The sequence below is a fragment of the Pinus tabuliformis genome, chromosome Q (assembly GCF_031772625.1).
Source record: "Pinus tabuliformis cultivar Carrire ecotype Pingquan chromosome Q, CPIR1, whole genome shotgun sequence".
Taxonomy (NCBI): domain Eukaryota; kingdom Viridiplantae; phylum Streptophyta; class Pinopsida; order Pinales; family Pinaceae; genus Pinus; species Pinus tabuliformis.
Window position 1 is genome coordinate 3,693,102 of NC_142296.1, and position 19,774 is coordinate 3,712,875.

General features: G+C 34.8%; 1 protein-coding gene across 3 annotated transcripts; it reads right to left on the minus strand.

Annotated features, from left to right (window-relative positions):
- Positions 1 to 15,804: 15,804 nt before the first annotated feature.
- Positions 15,805 to 19,382, minus strand: LOC149217986 ((-)-alpha-pinene synthase 1, chloroplastic-like). Of its 3 annotated transcripts, none has more exons than XM_089383708.1 (10): positions 19,077 to 19,382; positions 18,782 to 18,975; positions 18,439 to 18,551; positions 18,022 to 18,230; positions 17,824 to 17,918; positions 17,642 to 17,728; positions 17,326 to 17,541; positions 17,096 to 17,234; positions 16,746 to 16,994; positions 15,805 to 16,333 (listed from the first exon to the last, which is right to left on the minus strand). In XM_089383708.1, the coding sequence occupies exons 1-10, from the start codon at positions 19,338 to 19,340 to the stop codon at positions 16,034 to 16,036; spliced, it is 1,866 nt and encodes a 621-aa protein (XP_089239834.1). In that variant the 5' UTR covers positions 19,341 to 19,382; the 3' UTR covers positions 15,805 to 16,033. The 3 variants fall into 3 exon arrangements, with proteins under 3 accessions (XP_089239834.1, XP_089239833.1, XP_089239835.1); XM_089383707.1 differs by having other exon boundaries at positions 17,642 to 17,740; XM_089383709.1 differs by having other exon boundaries at positions 16,104 to 16,333; positions 16,766 to 16,994; positions 17,642 to 17,740.
- Between the last annotated feature and the right edge of the window lie 392 nt (positions 19,383 to 19,774).

A 19,774-nucleotide genomic window follows, 5' to 3' on the forward strand; every position in this document is an offset into this window, starting at 1 on the left:
CGTGGACTGGGTTGTTGGTGGGTGTGCCAAACGTGAGGAGAGTGCCTAGACTCACCCTCATTGTATTCATTGCCATTATACGCCTTCTCGTGGGCTTGCTCCTTGCCCTTCGGGATTAATTTCTGGACCTGGATACATAGTCCGTTAAGCTAATTGCTGAGGGATTGCATGGATTCTTCAAGTTTGTCCATCCTTTCATTGGCCATCGCTTGAGCTCTAGTTTCTACCATACACCAATCTAATGAAAAATTGGGACCGCCTAAAAAATTTTCACTAATAATTGAATGGTACCACCGTGCTCAGCTCGTCGTCCAGATTCTGATGGGCTAGATCACCAATAAGCGCCCCGGAAGATCTCAGAATTTTTTTTTTTTTTTGAAAACTCCAAACGGAGTTTTACTCCTTCCTGATCAATACTGCAGTCGCCAAATCCTCAAAATGTCAATGCGGCCAAAAGTCCTGCGAAAATTATACCCCTTATAGGAACCCTTCACAACAACGCCGATCTGGTGGATCTGAGAGATCTGAATGGCGGATCGATAGCTTTGGGCGACGGAACAGGCATGCTGCTGGATGCGCTGAGATCGGCTGATCTAATAGATCGGAATGACTGATCTGCGGACTCGAGACTGCGGGACTGATGTCTGCTACTGCTACTGCACTCCTTTGCACAAGCGGATCTGATATAGATGATGTGCGATCCCCCGATAGAAAAGGGAACTATGGTCTTGAGGAGTGTCAAGTGCTACAGATCGCAATATACATAAGGGTCTGGCAGTAGTACTCGGCCCAATGTTTCAGGGCTCTAACTAAGGAGGATCTACCATACCCTTAGCCGTACAACCCGACTACCCTATCGTACGGGCGAGTAATCTCTCCGAGTGCTGTTCTCGGTGTACTATAGCCACAAGACAGCCGACGGTTTATCTATGGCGAGGTTTCAAGGGAGCCTAGGGGGCTTCCGATATACCCAGAGGGTACGTGGAAGACAATCCGTGCGCGGTTCTGTCTAATGCACTACTACTCGAGGGTGTACCCACAGGGGTTACAAGGGAATCCAACAGACGTGACCACCTCTTGTATTTCCTACGTGCATGCCTCCCCAAATCTGCAGGTTTATGCGCTCAATGATAGATCCCGTGGTTTAAAGACGCCGGAATACGTCTCTAGCCCAAATTTTTTTTTGCTAAGAATTGGAGATCCCACCGGCCCTCGAAAGTGCTCTGATACCACTTGTTATGCTCTTAAACTGCAAAATGATACCCAAATACAGAATATGCGAAGAAAAGATACCCAGAACACAGAATAGCAATGATTTTATTATTCAGAGAGTAATGTTCACTTGCCTCTTCGAGGGGGCAACCTCCAATAGAGCAGAGCTTGATTACAAAATAAGACACGATGCTCCTCGTAGGGAGTCTCTATCCTTTATATATGACTCATACATGCAATACCATGAATCAATACCGTGGGTTTTATTAATACCATCTATCTAATACTACGACCCATTTGCAACTAACTGTGGTCCCGTCATTAATTGCGGGTTAACCACTTACAAATATTAATATGGGCTTTATTGACTCTTGACTATGACGTGATCCCATGACATAAATAAGGGGGTTAGGGTGGGACCCTAATACATTTCATATTCTACAAGTGGTATCAGAGCAGGTAAAATTGTTTTGGGTTAAATTTTTATTGTTGGAATTTTGCCAAAGTTAATCATGTCGAATTCTAACGAGATGCTAGCTCCAGAATTTGATGGAAATGATTATGATTATTGGTGCATTAAGATGCTAACCTTTTTTATTGGAAAAATTTTGTGGGAGATTGTTGAATCAGGTAATGAGGAGCCAGCTGATTGGAATGCCCTTACAGCCAATGCAAGAACAACCAGAAAGGAAGGAAGGAAGAAGAATGCTCAAGCTTTTTTCACATTCAAATAGCTCTTGATAAGAGCTTATTTCCAAGAATATCAGGAGCAAAAACTGCCAAAAATGCCTAGGGGACTCTACAAGAAGCTTACTGAGGTAGTGATCAAGTTAAGGTGGTCAAGCTTCAGACATTGAAGTGAGAGTTCGAGAATTTGAAGATGCAAGAAGCTGAAAGTGTGAGTGATTATTGTGTGAGAGTCAAAGATGTGGTCAATAAAATGGCTACACTTGGAGAAACTGTATGTAATGAAGTTTTAATTAAAAAAGTATTGAGATCTTTAACACATAGATGGAATCATGTTGCCATAATCATGGAAGAAAGTAAGGATTTGACAAAACTATAGTTTGATCAATTGGTTGGATCTTTGATGTCTCATGAAGAAATATTGAATGACACTTTTGAAGGTGTAGAGAAAGCTATTTCCTCTAAATTACAAATTACAAAGAATGAAGATGCAAGAAGCAGCAGTACTAAAAGCAATCAAGGTCAAGGTAAATGGTAAAGCCAAAATTATTCAAGAGGTAGAGGAAAAGGTGGTTCAAGTGGAAGAGGTAGTTTCATAGGTAGAGGTAGAGGTAGATTTGATAAGAGAAATGTTAAATGTTACTATTGTAACAGGTATGGCCACTTTGAAAGAGAATGCAGATTGAAAGAAGGTGAAAATGCTAACTATGCTCAAGAAAGTGGTGAGTATCCTCGAGATCATTTATTTTTATCTTATGCCAAAGGTGAAAATACTAGTAAAGATGTTTGGTACCTAGATTCTGGATGCTCTAACCATGTGACAAGGAATGAGAAGTTGTTTTCAGCAAAGGATGAAAGTTTCAAATCCAAGATCTAGCTTGGTGATGATAAATCATTGGAGGTTGCTACTAAAGGAGCTATGGAGGTCCAAACAAAAGAAGGTATAAAGAGTATTCATGACATTTATTATACTCCACAATTGAAGCATAATTTGTTGAGTGTTGGGCAGCTATGTGAGAAAAATTATAAAGTAGTCTTTGAAAATAAGACATGTACTATCTATGATAAGAATAAGGGAAATAGAGTGATCACTGTTGTGCCTATGATAAGAAATAGGATGTTTCCCTTGAGGTTTGATGACATAACAACAATCTTGCAAATATGGCTTATGAGGATTCAAGTTGGTTATGGCATCTCAGGTATGGACATCTAAATTTTCACAGTTTGAAGTTTCTAACCTCACATGCATTAGTTTTTGGTTTGCCCAAGGTAGAAGAGAATAAGGAGGTTTGTGAAGGATGTGCTAAAGGAAAGCATGCAAGGGGAAGGTTTCCAAAGGGCACTGCATGGAGGGCTCATCGCCCACTTCAGCTTGTTCATTCAGACATATGTGGTCCTATGCAGACTAAAAGTTTGGGTAAGTCATCATATTTCATCACCTTTATTGATGATTACTCACCAAATTGTTGGGTATATTTTTGGAAGGTCAAAAGTGAAGCCTTGGATACATTCAAGAAGTTCAAAGCCCTTGTAGAAAATGAGAAAGGGTGCAAGATCAAATGTTTGCGGACTGACCGTGGAGGAGAATTCTGCTCAAAAGCTTTCCAGAGTTATTATGATATGAATGGCATTAGGAGGCATCATACTACGACATACACACCCCAACATAATGACATAACTAGAAGAAAGAATCGTACTGTGGTTGAAATGGCAAGATGCATGTTACAAACTAAGGGGTTGAGAAATTCTTATTGGGGAGATGTAGTTACTACAACAGTGTACATCCTTAACCATAGCCCCACCAATGCACTGGAAAAGATGACTCCTTATGAAGCTTGGTATGGAAAAATGCCTAATGTTAATCATTTCAAATTTTTTGGTTGTTTGGCTTATGTGCATGTACCTGATCAGAATAGAAAAAAGTTAGATGCAAAGAGTGAGTTATGTATTTTTATTGGGTATAGTGAAACAAGCAAGGCTTATAAATTGTATAATCCTCTAATTAACAAGCTTGTTGTCTCAAGAGATGTAATTTTTTATGAAGGGGGAGTTTATGGTCATAAAAAAGGCCATGTTGAGAAGACAAAATCTGTTTTGAATGATGATATAATTGTTGATAATGATCACGAGTAGCCAACTAATGTTTCTATAACTAGTGGGTTAACTCCACCAAGCAACCCTTCATTAATTTCTTCAACATCAAGTTCAAGTCCAACTTCTTCTCCAAGCTCTACAAGGAAACGTAAGAATATTGAGTGATATTTATCAGAGGAGTGAAAATCAAGCACATGAATAAAGCCCAATAGGTGAGATAGGCAATTTCGCTTTATTAGCCAAGGCTGATTTTGAACCATCATGTTTTGAAGATGCATGTACTAATGAGGTTTGGATGCAAGCCATGCAAGAAGAGATGGATTCCATTCAAAGGAATGACACTTGGAAGTTGACAGAGCTTCCACATGATAAGAAAAAGATTGGCACCAATGGGTCTATAAGATTAAATTTAACAGTGATGGGAGTGTTGAAAGACACAAAGAAAGATTAGTTGATAACGGATTCACACAAAAGTATGGAATTGATTATGAAGAGACATTTGCACTAGTAGCAAGACAGGAGACCATTAGAATGTTGACTTCATTATCAGCTCAGAAAAAGTGGAGAATACATCATATGGACGTGAAAAGTGCCTTCTTGAATGGGGACTTAGAAGAGGAAGTATCTGTGGAGCATCCACAAGGTTTTGAAGTGGAAGGAAAGAAGAATGATGTCTACAAGTTGAAGAAGGCTTTGTATGGTCTCAAGCAAGCACCAAGAGCATGGTATGCTAGGATTGATGGATACTTTTAGGAAAATGGCTTCCAGAGAAGTAAGAGTGATCCTACCCTTTACTACAAAAAAGAAGGTATTGATATTCTAATAATAAGTTTGTATGTTGATGATCTATTGTATATGGGTAGTAGTTCTAAGATGAATGATAAATTCAAAGTTGTTATGATAAATGAATTTGAGATGAAAGATCTAGGCATCATGAAATATTTTCTAGGAATGGAGGTTTATCAAAGTAAGGATGAGATTTTCATTTGTTAGACAAAGTATGCACATGATATGCTAAACAAATTTGATATGCTTGATTGTAATCCATATCCTACTCCAAGTGCTCATGGAAAGGTGTTGTAGAGATGATGGTGTTGATTTAGTTGATGAGAAAACTTACATAAGTATTGTGGGGAGCTTGATATTTCTAACCCACATAAGGCCTGATATTACATATTCAGTTTCACTTGTTTCAAGGTATATGACAAATCCATCTCAAATACATATGAAGGTAGCCAAGAGGATTTTAAGGTATGTGAAAGACATTCTAAATTTTGGTATTCATTAGTACTCTTCTGAAAAGTTCAATCTTGTTAGATTTAGTGATTCAGATTGGGGAGGTAGTCTTGATGACCGTAAGTGCACATCTGGAAATTGTTTCTCTTTTGGTTCTGGTTTGATTACATGGAGCTCAAAAAAAAAAAGCATTGTTTCCCTCTCATCCACAGAAGCGAAGTATGTTGCAGTTACCTCAGCAAGTACACAAGCTCTTTGGCTTAGAAAATTTTTGGAAGGAATTGGAGAAAAACAAATTCAGCCTACAGTGATTTATCGTGATAATGTAAGTGCCATCAAGTTAGCAAAGAATCCAGTTCATCACAGCAGGACAAAGCATTTTGACATGAAATATCACTTCATTAGAGATTTGGTGCAGAAGAAGGATATTGAATTGAAGCATAATACAATGCCATGTTAGAAACCCAATACAATGCCATTTTAAATAATGTGTGCATGTTCATATGCCATGTTAGAAGCCCAACGCGAAGGTTTGGCAAAGGCCAAAGCTAAAAAAGAGGAACACTCTCATGTTTATGAGAATGCATGCATGTTCATAAAAATTCTATGCTCACGTGCTCCCATTTCACCAAAACTTGGTAACATCCCATGTGAGCACCCTTAATTTCTATGAAAACTTCCTCAAACCACCACATGAGACCATGAATGGTTCATAGGTCCTTGACCATCATCAAAGAATGGAAACAATACCCTTAGAATCTTAGTGAAGCTTCTTATGGTCCTTAAACATTTACTTGAACCAATATGTAAGAACTTTATAAGGGGTCTTTAGCCTTAAGATGAGATATAGGCACCATGAATACATTTTTGGAGATGCGTGTCAATGCATAAACATGGTTAAGTAATAAATAATGATACTAATCCCTCACTAAAATTTATTTAGCCTAAGAACCTGGAAATAATGACATGAGTCCTCTCTAGAAAGTCTTTAACGTCTTGCTTGAATATGAACAAAATTTTCAAGTCTTAGACATTGTGGGTAGGTCTTAGGTCCATGACCATTGTTAAATGAGTGAAACAAGAGACTCTACTCCTAAATCATGCTTCTCATGCTTAAGCACCGCGAGTGAGACCTCAAACCGCCACATTAAACCTTTGATAGTTATAAATTACTTCCAAGGTTGTTGTTGGTGCCATGACTTGGATAACTGTGCACCAAGAAGTGGTCTAGATGTCTAACCAAGGTCATGGGATAATAACAATGACTTTGTCTCTAAATGACTCTTCACAGTCTTAATTAAAATGAAAAACACCAACATTCCACTAAAAATTACATGCTTTTGGCATATTTTGACTATGATTGGTTTACTAAGGGACATTATGTCATTTGAGGATTAGAATGAAGTTGCTGGTACTAAGCTATCCCACATGTATACTTATTTAAGAATTCACAAGACTTAAAGCCAATACAACAATATTCATAAGCACAAATCATTAGAGCTATATCTATCTATCTATCTATCTATATATATATATATATATATATATATATATATATATATATATATATATATATATATATATATATATATAATATACACTAGGCTACCCCACTTGTTTACTCACTTAAGAATTCACAAGGCTCGAAGCCAACATAACAATATTCATAGGCACAAATCATTACAACAATATTTATCGAGGCATTATAGCTCATTATGTCACTAGCAAGTATTGGGACCATGCCAAATAACCCAATTGACTTTTATGTAATAATATTTAAGTTTATTAAGCCAATACAACAATATTCATAGGCACAAACCATTACAATAATATTTATCAAGGCATTATAGCTCATTATATCACTAGCAGGAATTTGAACCATGCCAAATAATCCAATTGACACACACACATATAAATTGATATAATAATATTTAAGTTTATTTATCAAAGTATTATAACTCATCATGTTACTGCAAGAATGTGATATATATATATATATATATATATATATATATATATATGATAACAATTTAATTAATAGTAATAATATTAATGAAAAAATGAAATGTTATCATTTTTAATAAATACTAATTTGGATAATAATTTTTTAATTGTTTTTAAAATTTTAATATAAAATTTTTATTTTAAAAATCAAATAATATTCTTATATAATAAAATTGTACCTTTAACCAATCCCAAAAAAAACATAAAACTAAAAATTATAATTATTTTAAATTAAAAAGATAATATATTATAATTATATATGAAATAATTCAATTTGAATATTATTTTAAAATTATATTTAATTTATTGTTTTTAAGATTTTGTAATTTAAATGGTTGAATAGAGGAAGATCCACAAACTTAGGTATTATAGTTAATGTTTTGGAACCTTTTGTCTAGTCGAAGCCTGAACAATATAAACAATAATAAATATATACAAAATATGTTATTCAAACCTTAAATGACCAAACAAACTAAATTAATAATTTAATATATAAATAATAATATTATATGTAAAATAGATTCATAGAATTTAATAAATAACCATCTAAAAAGTGTAAACTTTAGTAGTTATTAGTAATACTATTTCTAACATAACTAATTATACTAATAAGAGTTTTATTTATTATTAATATTAATAACAATTTTTGTTATATTAATAATTCTATAATTTAACTATATATTAAATTATAATATTATTTTCTATATATTATATATGAGAATGTTTATATGGATTAATAATGTATTATATTATAATATAAAATTAGTTTTATATTAATTAGGATTATAATATACTATAAAATATAAAATATTATTATTATTTTGTTTAAGAGAATGTTTATATGGATTAATAATGTATTATATTATAATATAAAATTAGTTTTATATTAATTAGGATTATAATATACTAGAAAATATTAATTATTATTATTATTTTTGTTTAAGAGGGGTTATCAATTTTTATTGATTTGAATGCCATTTTCTCTATTAATATTATTACGGATCTTTTTAATCTTAAGAGCCTTTATTTTCTTACGTTTGTAATAGAGGTTTTCTTTAACAAGGATTTTTGTATTCTCTATGGAGAGATGATGTTTGACGTTCTTAGTGTGTTCTTCAATAGCTGAGTTTTTTGTCCTTTTGTGTCTTATGTCTGCTTTGTGCTCCTTGATTTTTTCTTTAAAGGTACACATGTTTTAATCTCTTTTTTCTTCAAGATTTTGGAAATATTGTGAGTGGTTCACTTAAGGTAAGGTAGGTATGCAATGTTACCAAGGTTATGGATGTTAGATTTAGGAGGATTATTGTCACGACTTAGAGTTTTTTGGAAGGAATACTTAATATCTTTCATGTTATATCCAAGGTTGCTAAAGAATTTTATTAAATGTTCTTTTTCATCAACTTTATGATCAACTCCAAAGATTTTGAACGCTCTAGAAGCCAAGGTTTTAATGACCTTGATATTTTGTGAGGGATGATGATGAGAGTATGTGTGAAGGTAAGCTTTTGTGTGTGTTTTCTTTTGATAGAGCTTGTAATCTAATTTTTCGTAAGATTTCCTTATGATAAGAATATCAAGGAAGGGAATGCAACCATTTTCTTCTTCCTCCATGGTGAATTGAATGTCTTTTGAGATGCTATTGATGTGGTGTAGAAATTTATTTAGTTCCTCTTTTCCATGTGGCGAGATGACATTGGTATCATCAACAAATCTTTTCCAAATCTTAGGTTTGAGATGATAAGTATTAAGGGCTCTGCTTTCAAAATTTTCCATGTAAAGGCTGGTCACTACTAGAGAAAGACGAGATCCCATTGCCACCCCACTGGTATGTACATAAAATTCTCCTCTAAAGCTGAAAATGTGGATCTAAGGCAAACTTCAACAAGTGTAGCTATTACTAGGTTAGTTACTTCTTTAACTGCAAGAATTGCGTCTTCTAGGGTGATCTTAGTAAAGAGGGATACCACATTAAAGCTAATAATAATGTCATGTGGGCTGATTCTCTCCTCCTTGATGAGTTGAACAAAATCTTGCAAATCCTTGATGTATGAATATGTATGGGCAACTAATGGAATAAGTAATTTTGCCCCAAATTTTGCTAATTGTTAGGTTGGAGAGCCAATAGTGTTCACTATTGGTCTTAACGGAAAGTCATTCATGTGAATTTTTGGGCACCATAAATACTACATATAATTTCTCTTGAAGGCATCCATCTCTTTTTGATACTGTCATCAAGGTTGAAAGATATTAAGGATTTTTAAACCTATTTTATCACTTTAGAGATAAGATTATTAAGTAACTTCTGGTAACTTCCACTTTCATTTAAATGCTCAATCATTTTCCTATCATAAACAATGTCTTGGTTGTTTCTAAGATTTTTAGGGACAAGACATGTAATGTTACTTCCAAGGGTTTGGCACCTCTCTCATGGAAATTTTTTCTTCAATATTTAGTGATTTATAGTGTCTTCTATACTACAAATGATATCATCTATAAGCAATGGTTTTGGTGCAAATTCAATCTTTTCTTTAAGACTTTTTGTTCAACACTATTTAATACCCAATTAGAAATATTCACAACCTTCTTATTATAAAATTGTGAGCGATATTAATAAATTTCATTATATTTAATTTATTAAAATTACAATAATTTAAATTTTTATTATATTTAAAAATAAAAATATATAAATAAAGTATGGAAATATCAAAACTTTAAACACAATATCAAAATTTTAATCTTTATATTAAAATAACTATAAAATTTAAACAAAATTCATTTCTTTTATGAAGATCAAACTGTTTATGTGGTTAGTTCATCACAAGAAAATTTTAACTTGGGAAAATATTCAGAAGAGGGGGTCATGGGGCCTTCTAGATGCCAATTATGTGAGGCTCAAGAGGAGACAATGGAGCATATTCTCAACAACTGCACCTATACTACCTGGTTGTGGGATGCTTTCAACATCATTTTTCAACAGACAGACAGAGACAAAGGTAGCATTATTAACACCCTGAACAAGTGGAGAAAAAACTTTTCAAAGTATGAGATCCTTAATTTGGCCTGGACCTTTACACCAAGCTTTATTATCTGGAATGTTTGGAAGGAAAGGAACAAAAGAATTTTCAAGGATGAAAAAACTACTCCTCTTTGCGTGATGGAATTGATCTTAAAGCAGATAAAGGAGACCATTTCCACCACTGCCCACAGTTATCCCTCTATTCCTCCCACTACACTTGAATTGAGAACTCTCAAGATTTGGCCTGGACCTTTACACCAAGCTTTATTATCTGGAATGTTTGTAAGGAAAGGAACAAAAGAATTTTCAAGGATGAAAAAACTACTCCTCTTTGCGTGATGGAATTGATCTTACAATAAATAAAGGAGACTGTTTCCACCACTGCGCACAGTTATCCCTCGATTCCTCCCACTACACTTGAATTGAGAACTCTCAAGCAGCTGGGTATGCATGAGATCATCCATAATGGTCTTAGCAAAAAAGAAAGAGTGATGGAAAGAGAAAAGGAGTTCTAGCATCCTCCACCAAAAGGTTATCTGAAATGCAATATTGATGGGGCTTCAAAAAGCAACCCGGGACAACAGGTTATGGAGGTGTGTTAAGAGATGAAGAAGGAAAAATAATTTTCACTTTCCACTGTCATTTAGGCAAAGCCACCAACAACATGGCTGAATTAATGGCTTTGGAACAATGTCTAGAGCTTCTTAAACTAAATCACAGTTCAAATGTCCTCATCGAAGTAGACTCTGAGATTTCTATAAATGCAGTTAAGAAGATTAGCTATGGAACAGCATGTGAAAGGGTCTCAAAACATTGGAGACTTATACAAGTGTACCAGAGAATCCAAAAACATCTCCAGAGTCTTCGAACGGTTAGCTTCAATCATGTTCGGAGGAAGGCCAATAAACTTGCAGATCTCTTGGCCAACCAAGGAGTGACTAATCTAGATTGCAGGATCGAAATGAAATGGTAGGAGATGCCTCCAAGTAGGCTAAAAGCTCTCTGCGATGCTCAAGCTGCAGAGGACAAGGAAATTTTTGATCATTGGGCACGAGGGGCAGGATATGATTAAAGCTCTTTATGCCTGTTCAAACTCATTTTGGTGGTCGGCTCCTTGAAAAAGGGCTTACTCTGGATGGCGATAACTTCCTTTGGTATAAGGGAACTTATCTCCTTCATTTCTTGAATGGCGACACAAGGTGTGATTTACAGTTTCAGGAGGTTTCGGCGGCGAGCTCCATTGTCAGTTTCAGCAGGACGAAAGGCTGGATCGCTACCACAAAGGAAATTCCATGGCACTTTTCTCACGGTTCGGAAAACCAGGCGTTAAGCGGTTTTCCTATGATTGCAAGGCTCACAAATGGTAAGTGGTTTTGGTTCGTTGAGAGCGATTCCACTCAGCTCTCAATGCGTGGCAGGGGTGGGGGTCATCTTACCACCCTTCATCGCGCCTTAAAGATCTTGCATCTTGGCTCTCCAATATCTCTCTGAGCTGTCCTTTTTTGCGGTGGCTTTCAACGGTTAGATCTGGTCGGGCTAGTTTGTGGGGTCGCGAGTTTGTTTAATCCTTGCAAGTTAATGATGGGAGTTATCATGGATTTGGACTCTGGGTCAACTTGTAATCGTGGGGACAATTGAATGGTTAGCTTGTCCTTTTGTTTGTTTAGTTGGTCACATCGTTGACAGTACGATCTCGTTGGTTTCGTAGGCCTTGAGATATTCAGGCCTTTTGTACCTATTGTAACTTTACTTTTGGGTTTTTGAAATAGAAGGAAAGTCTCTTGCATCAGCCAAAAAAAAAATATAAAGTTTTGTCTTTAAATTTTTGTCTCAAACTACTTTTGTCTTAAATATAAAGTTTTGTCTCAAAATATTTTCATCTTAAATTATTTTTGTCTTAAATATAAAGTTTTGCCTTAAAATATTTTTGTCTCAAACTACTTTTGTCCTAAAATATTTTTGTCTTAAATATAAAGTTTTGTCTTAAAATATTTTTGTCTCAACCTATTTTTGTCTTAAAGTTTATATTTAAGACAAATCAATTGATATTAAATTTTAAAGTAAAATAACTAACATAAAAAAATGAATTTTTAAGGCAAAAGATTTCTTTTGTCTTAAAAAAATGTCTTAAAGTGCCCTTGATGTAGTAGTGTATGCAGACTAAAAGTTTGGGTAAGTCATCATATTTCATCACCTTTATTGATGATTACTCATGAAATTGTTGGGTATATTTTTTGAAGGTCAAAAGTGAAGCCCTGGATACATTCAAGAAGTTCAAAGCCCTTGTAGAAAATGAGAAAGGGTGCAAGATCAAATGTTTGGGGACTGACCATGGAGGAGAATTCTGCTAAAAAGATTTCCAGAGTTATTATGATATGAATCGTATTGTGGTTGAAATGGCAAGATGCATGTTACAAACTAAGGGGTTGGGAAATTCTTATTGGGGAGATGCAGTTGCTACAGCAGTGTACATCCTCAATTGTAGCCCCACCAGTGCACTGGAAAAGATGACTCCTTATGAAGCTTGGTATGGAAAAATGCCTAATGTTAATCATTTCAAAGTTTTTGGTTGTTTGGCTTATGTGCATGTACCTGATCAGAATAGAAAAAAGTTAGATGCAAAGAGTGAGTTATGTATTTTTATTGGGTATAGTGAAACAAGCAAGGCTTATAAATTGTATAATCCTCTAAATAACAAGATTTTTGTCTCAAGAGATGTAATTTTTTATGAAGGGGGAGTTTATGGTCATCAAAAAGGCCATGTTGAGAAGACAAAATATGTTTTGAATGATGATATAATTGTTGATAATGATCACGAGTAGCCAACTAATGTTTCTATAACTAGTAGGTTAACTCCACCAAGCAACCCTTCATTAATTTCTTCAACATCAAGTTCAAGTCCAACTTCTTCTCCAAGCTATACAAGGAAAGGTAAGAAGATTGAGTGCTATTTATCAGAGGAGTGCAAATCAAGCACATGAAGAAAGCCCAATAGGTGAGATAGTCAATTTCACTTTATTAGCCAAGGCTGATTTTGAACCATCATGTTTTGAAGATGCATGTACTAATGAGGTTTGGATGCAAGCCATGCAAGAAGAGATGGATTCCATTCAAACGAATGACACTTGGAAGTTGACAAAGCTTCCACATGATAAGAAAAAAGATTGGCACCAAATGGGTCTATAAGATTAAATTTAACAGTGATGGGAGTGTTGAAAGACACAAAGAAACATTAGTTGCTAAAGGATTCACACAAAAGTATGGAATTGATTATGAAGAGACATTTGCACCAGTAGCAAGACATGAGACCATTAGAATGTTGATTTCAATAGCAGCTCAGAAAAAGTGGAGAATACATCATATGGACGTGAAAAGTGCCTTCTTTAATGGGGACTTAGAAGAGGAAGTATATGTGGAGCATCCACAAGGTTTTGAAGTGGAAGGAAAAGAGAATAATGTCTACAAGTTGAAGAAGGCTTTGTATGGTCTCAAGCAAGCACCAAGAGCGTGGTATGCTAGGATTGATGGATACTTTCAGGAAAATGGCTTCCAGAGAAGTAAGAATGATCCTACCCTTTACTACAAAAAAGAAGGTATTGATATTCTAATCATAAGTTTGTATGTTGATGATCTATTGTATATGGGTAGTAGTTCTAAGATGAATGATAAATTCAAAGTTGCTATGATGAATTAATTTGAGATGAAAGATCTAGGCATCATGAAATATTTTCAAGGAATGGAGGTTTATCAAAGTAGGGATGAGATTTTCATTTGTCAGACAAAGTATGAACATGATATGCTAAATAAATTTGATATGCTTGATTGTAATCCATATCCTACTCCAAGTGCTCATGGAGAGGTGTTATGTAGAGATGATGGTGCTGATTTAGTTGATGAGAAAACTTATAGAAGTATTGTGGGGAGCTTGATATTTCTAACCCACATAACTGGCCTAATATTACATATTCAGTTTCACTTGTTTCAAGGTATATGAAAAATCCATCTCAAATACATATGAAGGCAGCCAAGAGGGTTTTAAGGTATGTGAAAGACACTATAAATTTTGGTATTCATTACTACTCTTCTGAAAAGTTCAATCTTGTTGGATTTAGTGATTCAGATTAGGGAGGTAGTCTTGATGACCGTAAGTCCACATCTGGAAATTGTTTCTCTTTTGGTTCTGGTTTGATTACATGGAGCTGAAAAAAACAAAGCATTGTTTCCCTCTCATCCACAGAAGAAAAGTATGTTGCAGTTACCTCAGCAAGTACACAAGCTCTTTGGCTCAGAAAAATTTTGGAAGAAATTGGACAAAAACAAATTCAGCCTACAGTGATTTATTTTGATAATGTAAGTGCCATCAAGTTAGCAGAGAATCCAGTTCATCACAGCAAGACAAAGCATTTTGACATGAAATATCACTTCATTAGATATTTGGTGCAGAAGAAGGACTTTGAATTGAAGCATATAAATACTCAGCATCACCTAGCAGATACCTTCACCAAAGCAGTTGCAAAAGCTCAGTTGCAGTTGCAAAAGCTCAATTTTTGGCACTACGAGATAAGATAGTAAATCCTCATTAATCATTAAGGGGAAGCATTGGGAATAATGCTTAATTTGTTATGTAAATTGCTGACAATTTAGTCAGCAGATTTTGTATTCTCTGTGCAGCAAATTATTAGGAAGGTTAGTGCTCAAAATTAGAAGAGTACTAGAAGATTGGTAGTGTTAGTAGATTTGTTTCAGAGTTGATTGATAATCATATTAGTAATAATTTTACTATATAAGAATGTAATTAATGGTTTAATGATATATGAGATTTACAGCAGGTTTATGTGACACGGTAAGTGTGTTTTAATTGTTTCATTTTTTTATATATGTACTTTTCTTCATAGTTATGTTGGCTTATCAACTGCTGAAAGAAGGGCATTTCATATTCTACACTTTCATTTAGATGCTCAATCATTTTCATGTCATAACCTTCAGATTCATTACCACAATAACCCCACCTTTATCAGCTTTCAAGATAAGAGACAAGATGTTCTTCTTTTCTAATGTTATTTCTACTGGGTTTGGCACCTCTATGATGGAATTTTTTTCTTAATAGTTAATGATTACACACTATCTTTTATAATAAAAAAATAAATCTTTTCTCTAAAACTCTTTGTTCAACATTATTTAATACCAAATTAGAAAGTAACGCTATTTAATACCAATTATAAAATAAGTTGTAAGCTATATTAAAAAAATTATTATATTTAATTTATTAAAATTACAATAATTTAAAGTTTTTATTATAATAAAAATAAAAAATATATATTAAAGTATATCAAAACTTTGAAGACAATATCCAAATTTTAATCTTCATATTAAAAAGTAACTATACAATTCAAACAAAATTTATTTCTCTTATATTAAAAATATAATTTCAACGTTGTAATGTTCACTCTTATTAAATATGTAATTATTTAAGTTTATTACTACTTGTAATCTGTTGTGCTCCCCTCAGACTCCACGGCTTTCAAAGACAAACTCAAGAATTACAGCTACAAATTTAACGACATAATGACACAGTTTTATATAATGACCTGCATATCAATACTGTAAATCTGGGAGAAGGTTATGGGAAACAATAACCACTGAGATACATGCAGTTGTGTTAAAATTTACAACTTTTAACAGTAATATGATATCTTACCCACAACATAGCTTGAACAGTAAAATCATAGACCTAAGTTAGCTAACCTAAACAGAGTATCAACTTCTTGTAAATTCTAGATTTGGTTATAAAGGCACAGGTTCAAGGAGGGTTCTCATCACCAAACTCTTTGTTTCAACGCTGGAAACGCTGTAGCCATCTCGGTATTTGTAACCGTAATGGAAAGCTCTGGTAATGTCAAAAGTAATTTTCTTGGAAGAAATGGGCACACTGCTCTCGGGTTTGAGAAGCTCCCAATTTAATTCTTTAATTACGCCACTGATCATGACGTTGAGATGATTAAGAGCATCTTCCTCTGTTGCTCCAGGATTGTCTTTCATATAACAAGATATACACGAGGTTTCTTCTCCACGAGCCCTGTCCTCCTGTGATCACCATGCCCATACAATTACTATACAGTTTAAAACCAAAACAAAAATTAACCGTAGCTTTTAATAAAGATTTATGGTAATTGTTTTAAATTTTCTGGAATTTCATAGGTAGAAGAAGGGTGGAAAAAGGTTGGACCCTCGCTAATTTATTCCAAATATTAAAATAATTAATTTTAATTTCAACTTTATTTTTATTTATCAAATTTCAAAATATTTTCAAAATTTATTATTAGAATATATAACAACCACTTTATTTAATAACATTTAACAACCATGTTATCTAATAATATCACTTATCACTTTTTAATCTAAAAATAATACATATCAAATCATTAAATTTAATTCTTATCCATCAAATTTCAAAATATTCTCATCACATCAGAATACCACCAGAATACCACGTTACCTGATAACATCGGGTATCACCTCGTAATCGAAGTATGGCACATGCCAAGTCATTGAGGTTGGATGGAAAGTCAACTTCCTTGAGGATGTGAGGAGGAAAGGGGATGTCCATCGTCAGCATGGGTTGCAATGCCGATACGCGATGACCAGAGCTAACTTTCCCGTTCTCGAAGTATTCCTCGAACGTTGGCAGATAACCAGTGGCGATCCACTTTGCTTCTTGCATATACGAATCAAGATAATCCTCCCACTGCACACACGCAAACAGAGGCAACTTCAGTAATAACTACCGAGTGAAATACGTAAAGAAATGTTTGTTTCGGGTCCGGAAATAAATGTATGCGGCCATACAGCCTGTCGAGCATAGTTGAGAGTGTCTCGGCCTTGAGCCTTCTGTGCCTCCGCAGACATTTCATTTACGGTGTTGTAAACCATCATGTAAATTCCTTTCATATATTGTGGAAGGCAATCTGTGGCCGACGGATCCCATCTGGTCATTATACACACAAATATTGGTCAAGTGGGTGAATGCAGAAGCAAGCAAATATTCTTCTAAAATTCTTTGGATTCATCATCACCACCTCTTAATTGCGGCTGTGAAAAGTTTGAGCTCGTCAACTGTTCCGAAGAGGTCGTACATATCGTCGAGAACAGTGATAATATGACACGTTTTCGCAAAGCCGAGTCTGAATCCAGAATGTTGAGGCTCAAACGCGATGCAGGAAGCCAAAGTGTAGTACTCCACGTGGCGATGTCGAGTGAAGGTAATCTGAGGTGAACCTGAATCATTCCACCATCTGCACATGCAAATTTCACGGATTTTACTTTATTGGACTACTCAATCCATTTCTTCTTTTCCATTGTAAGGAAGATATTCATCCACACATTTCGCATCACCTCAAGAGGGACTCTAACTCTGTCTTCTGTATGGATTGAAAGATGTTGAACTCCAGTTTCGCAAGTTCCAAGAGTTTCTCCGTCTTCCTATTTGACTCCCTGTATCCGTTAAAAATACATACATCGAAAATAAAATAATAAAAAATTTAGCAAAACATTATCAAACAGTCAACTAGCCATACATATTCTTAGTGTCCTGTCCGAAGACGTCGATGTAATTCCTTGCTTCGAATCGCGGCAAATTTGTGTGCCAACCATGTTCCAAAACGTCCCCTATCTGCAAATTGAAACAGTAAAAGATATAACGAAACAAACAAAAGTGGTCTCATGTGTGAATCAATGAGCAGGTATATAATATTAATATTAATAATAGTGATCACCTCTCGTGAAAGACTGCAGTCCGGAATCTTTTGCAGAGTTTCCTTTAAATATTTCTCTGAGAAGCTTTCTGCCTCTTCCATAACTTTCTCACCGGGAAAGGCAATGAGGGAAGCCCGATATAAATTGACAATGCTTCTTATCTCTTCCTCTGTCTCACTGGGACATGATACAAACTGCCCAATTTGGTTTCTGAAATGTTTCAAAACGTCTGAAATAAAAATAAAATAAAATTAGTTATGGACGTTCAATAAAAAGTGAATGATTATTAATGTTCACTAAGATTTAAGTAGTTTAATAAAAGATACAATTACTTGAAATTAATCAGTAAAAACAATGATTTATCGAAACTATTTTCCAAAAACATTAAAATTAATGTTACAAGATCACAATATTTCCACTGCGACGTGAGTAAATACCTGCAGAAACAGGGTATCCGTGTAATCGAAGAGTTCGAAAGCCCAAGGCAGTTGAATTGAGATTAGTAATAATACTTTTTGTCCCACATCCAATGCCTTTTTCGCTCCAGTAACTGCACTCCAAACATCATGTTCAGTTCAGTTCAGTACAGTATGTTCAGTTTAGTAACGGGCAATACAGTGTTATTTTGAAAATCTCTAACACCATTAATATAATTTAATGGTTTAAAAAAAAAAAGGAATCTAACCAAACCAATATGATTTACCATATTCCATATGAAATAATTAAATGTATTCCATATGCAAAACATTAATAAATAAAGGTACCGTTACAGTGAATGACCTGTAAACATAATCAAGCGCTGATTTGATCTCATTTTTGAAATGCCTATCGATCCCCAAACGTTCAACGTTATCGACCATCCAAAGGCGTTGAATGATCAGATCACTTAATTCTCCATCTTCCAATGACATCGAACTGAATATGTTCCTTACTTCATCAATCAGTCTCTCAGCACGTTCACGGTAAGCGAGTTCCTAAGCATATGTAAATCGGAGGAGATAATAATATTATTGTATGTATTCTAATTAAGGATCAAAATATTATGCACAAGTAGCAGAGATATAAAGCGAATTACCCCATAAGGCGTTGACAGAAACTGTATGACATCATCGTTCCAGAGGTTGGAATGATAACCGCCCGTGCGTCTTTGTATATCATCATCAGATGCATGTACGGTACTCAGACTCATGGACGGCCTGGCAAATTTCCATCGCCTCGGCATTCCAAGAATCCGGATTGTTTTGCAGAAAGGCTTAAGCTTATGAGTACAACTACTCAAGGGTTTGTGCAGGCACACACACGATTTGGAAGCCGACGGTAAGACAGATATTAAATCCATTGCTGCTACCTCAATGGACAAATAAAATTTGACGAACCAAACTCTATACGGTGGAACCCTTCACTACCGTTCAGTTTATATAGAGGTTTTACGCCCACGCAGGATACCCTTTTTTTGTTGGTTTCTCCAACATGTTGACTGTGATGCCTTACCTAATCTGCTCACCCATCACCTAATCATGTAGAGCAGGGGCAGAACGAAATTTATATGTACTGCGAGCGAAAGGTCGGTGTATCATTTGCATATACTTCAAAAAATCGTTGAAAAAATTAATTGCCAATTGTCATTTCAAGTATGTAGATTTTTACTATTTTTGTTCGGATAAAAATTAATTTCATCCCATGATACACATATATATTTGGAGTCATATATATATATATATATATATACTATTTTTTAGCAGTTTTTGGGGTCCTAAACTTCCGGAGCCATTT

What these genes read in the sequence shown, in the direction of transcription:
- LOC149217986 (XM_089383707.1), bottom strand. Translation starts at nt 19,340, where the DNA reads ATGGATTTAATATCTGTCTTACCGTCGGCTTCCAAATCGTGTGTGTGC. An exon ending in GAGTTAGAGTCCCTCTTGAG is followed by an intron (nt 17,542 to 17,641) that starts GTGATGCGAAAT and finishes TTGCATGTGCAG; the next exon opens with ATGGTGGAATGATTCAGGTT. An exon ending in GTGATACCCGATGTTATCAG is followed by an intron (nt 16,334 to 16,745) that starts GTAACGTGGTAT and finishes TGGTGATCACAG; the next exon opens with GAGGACAGGGCTCGTGGAGA.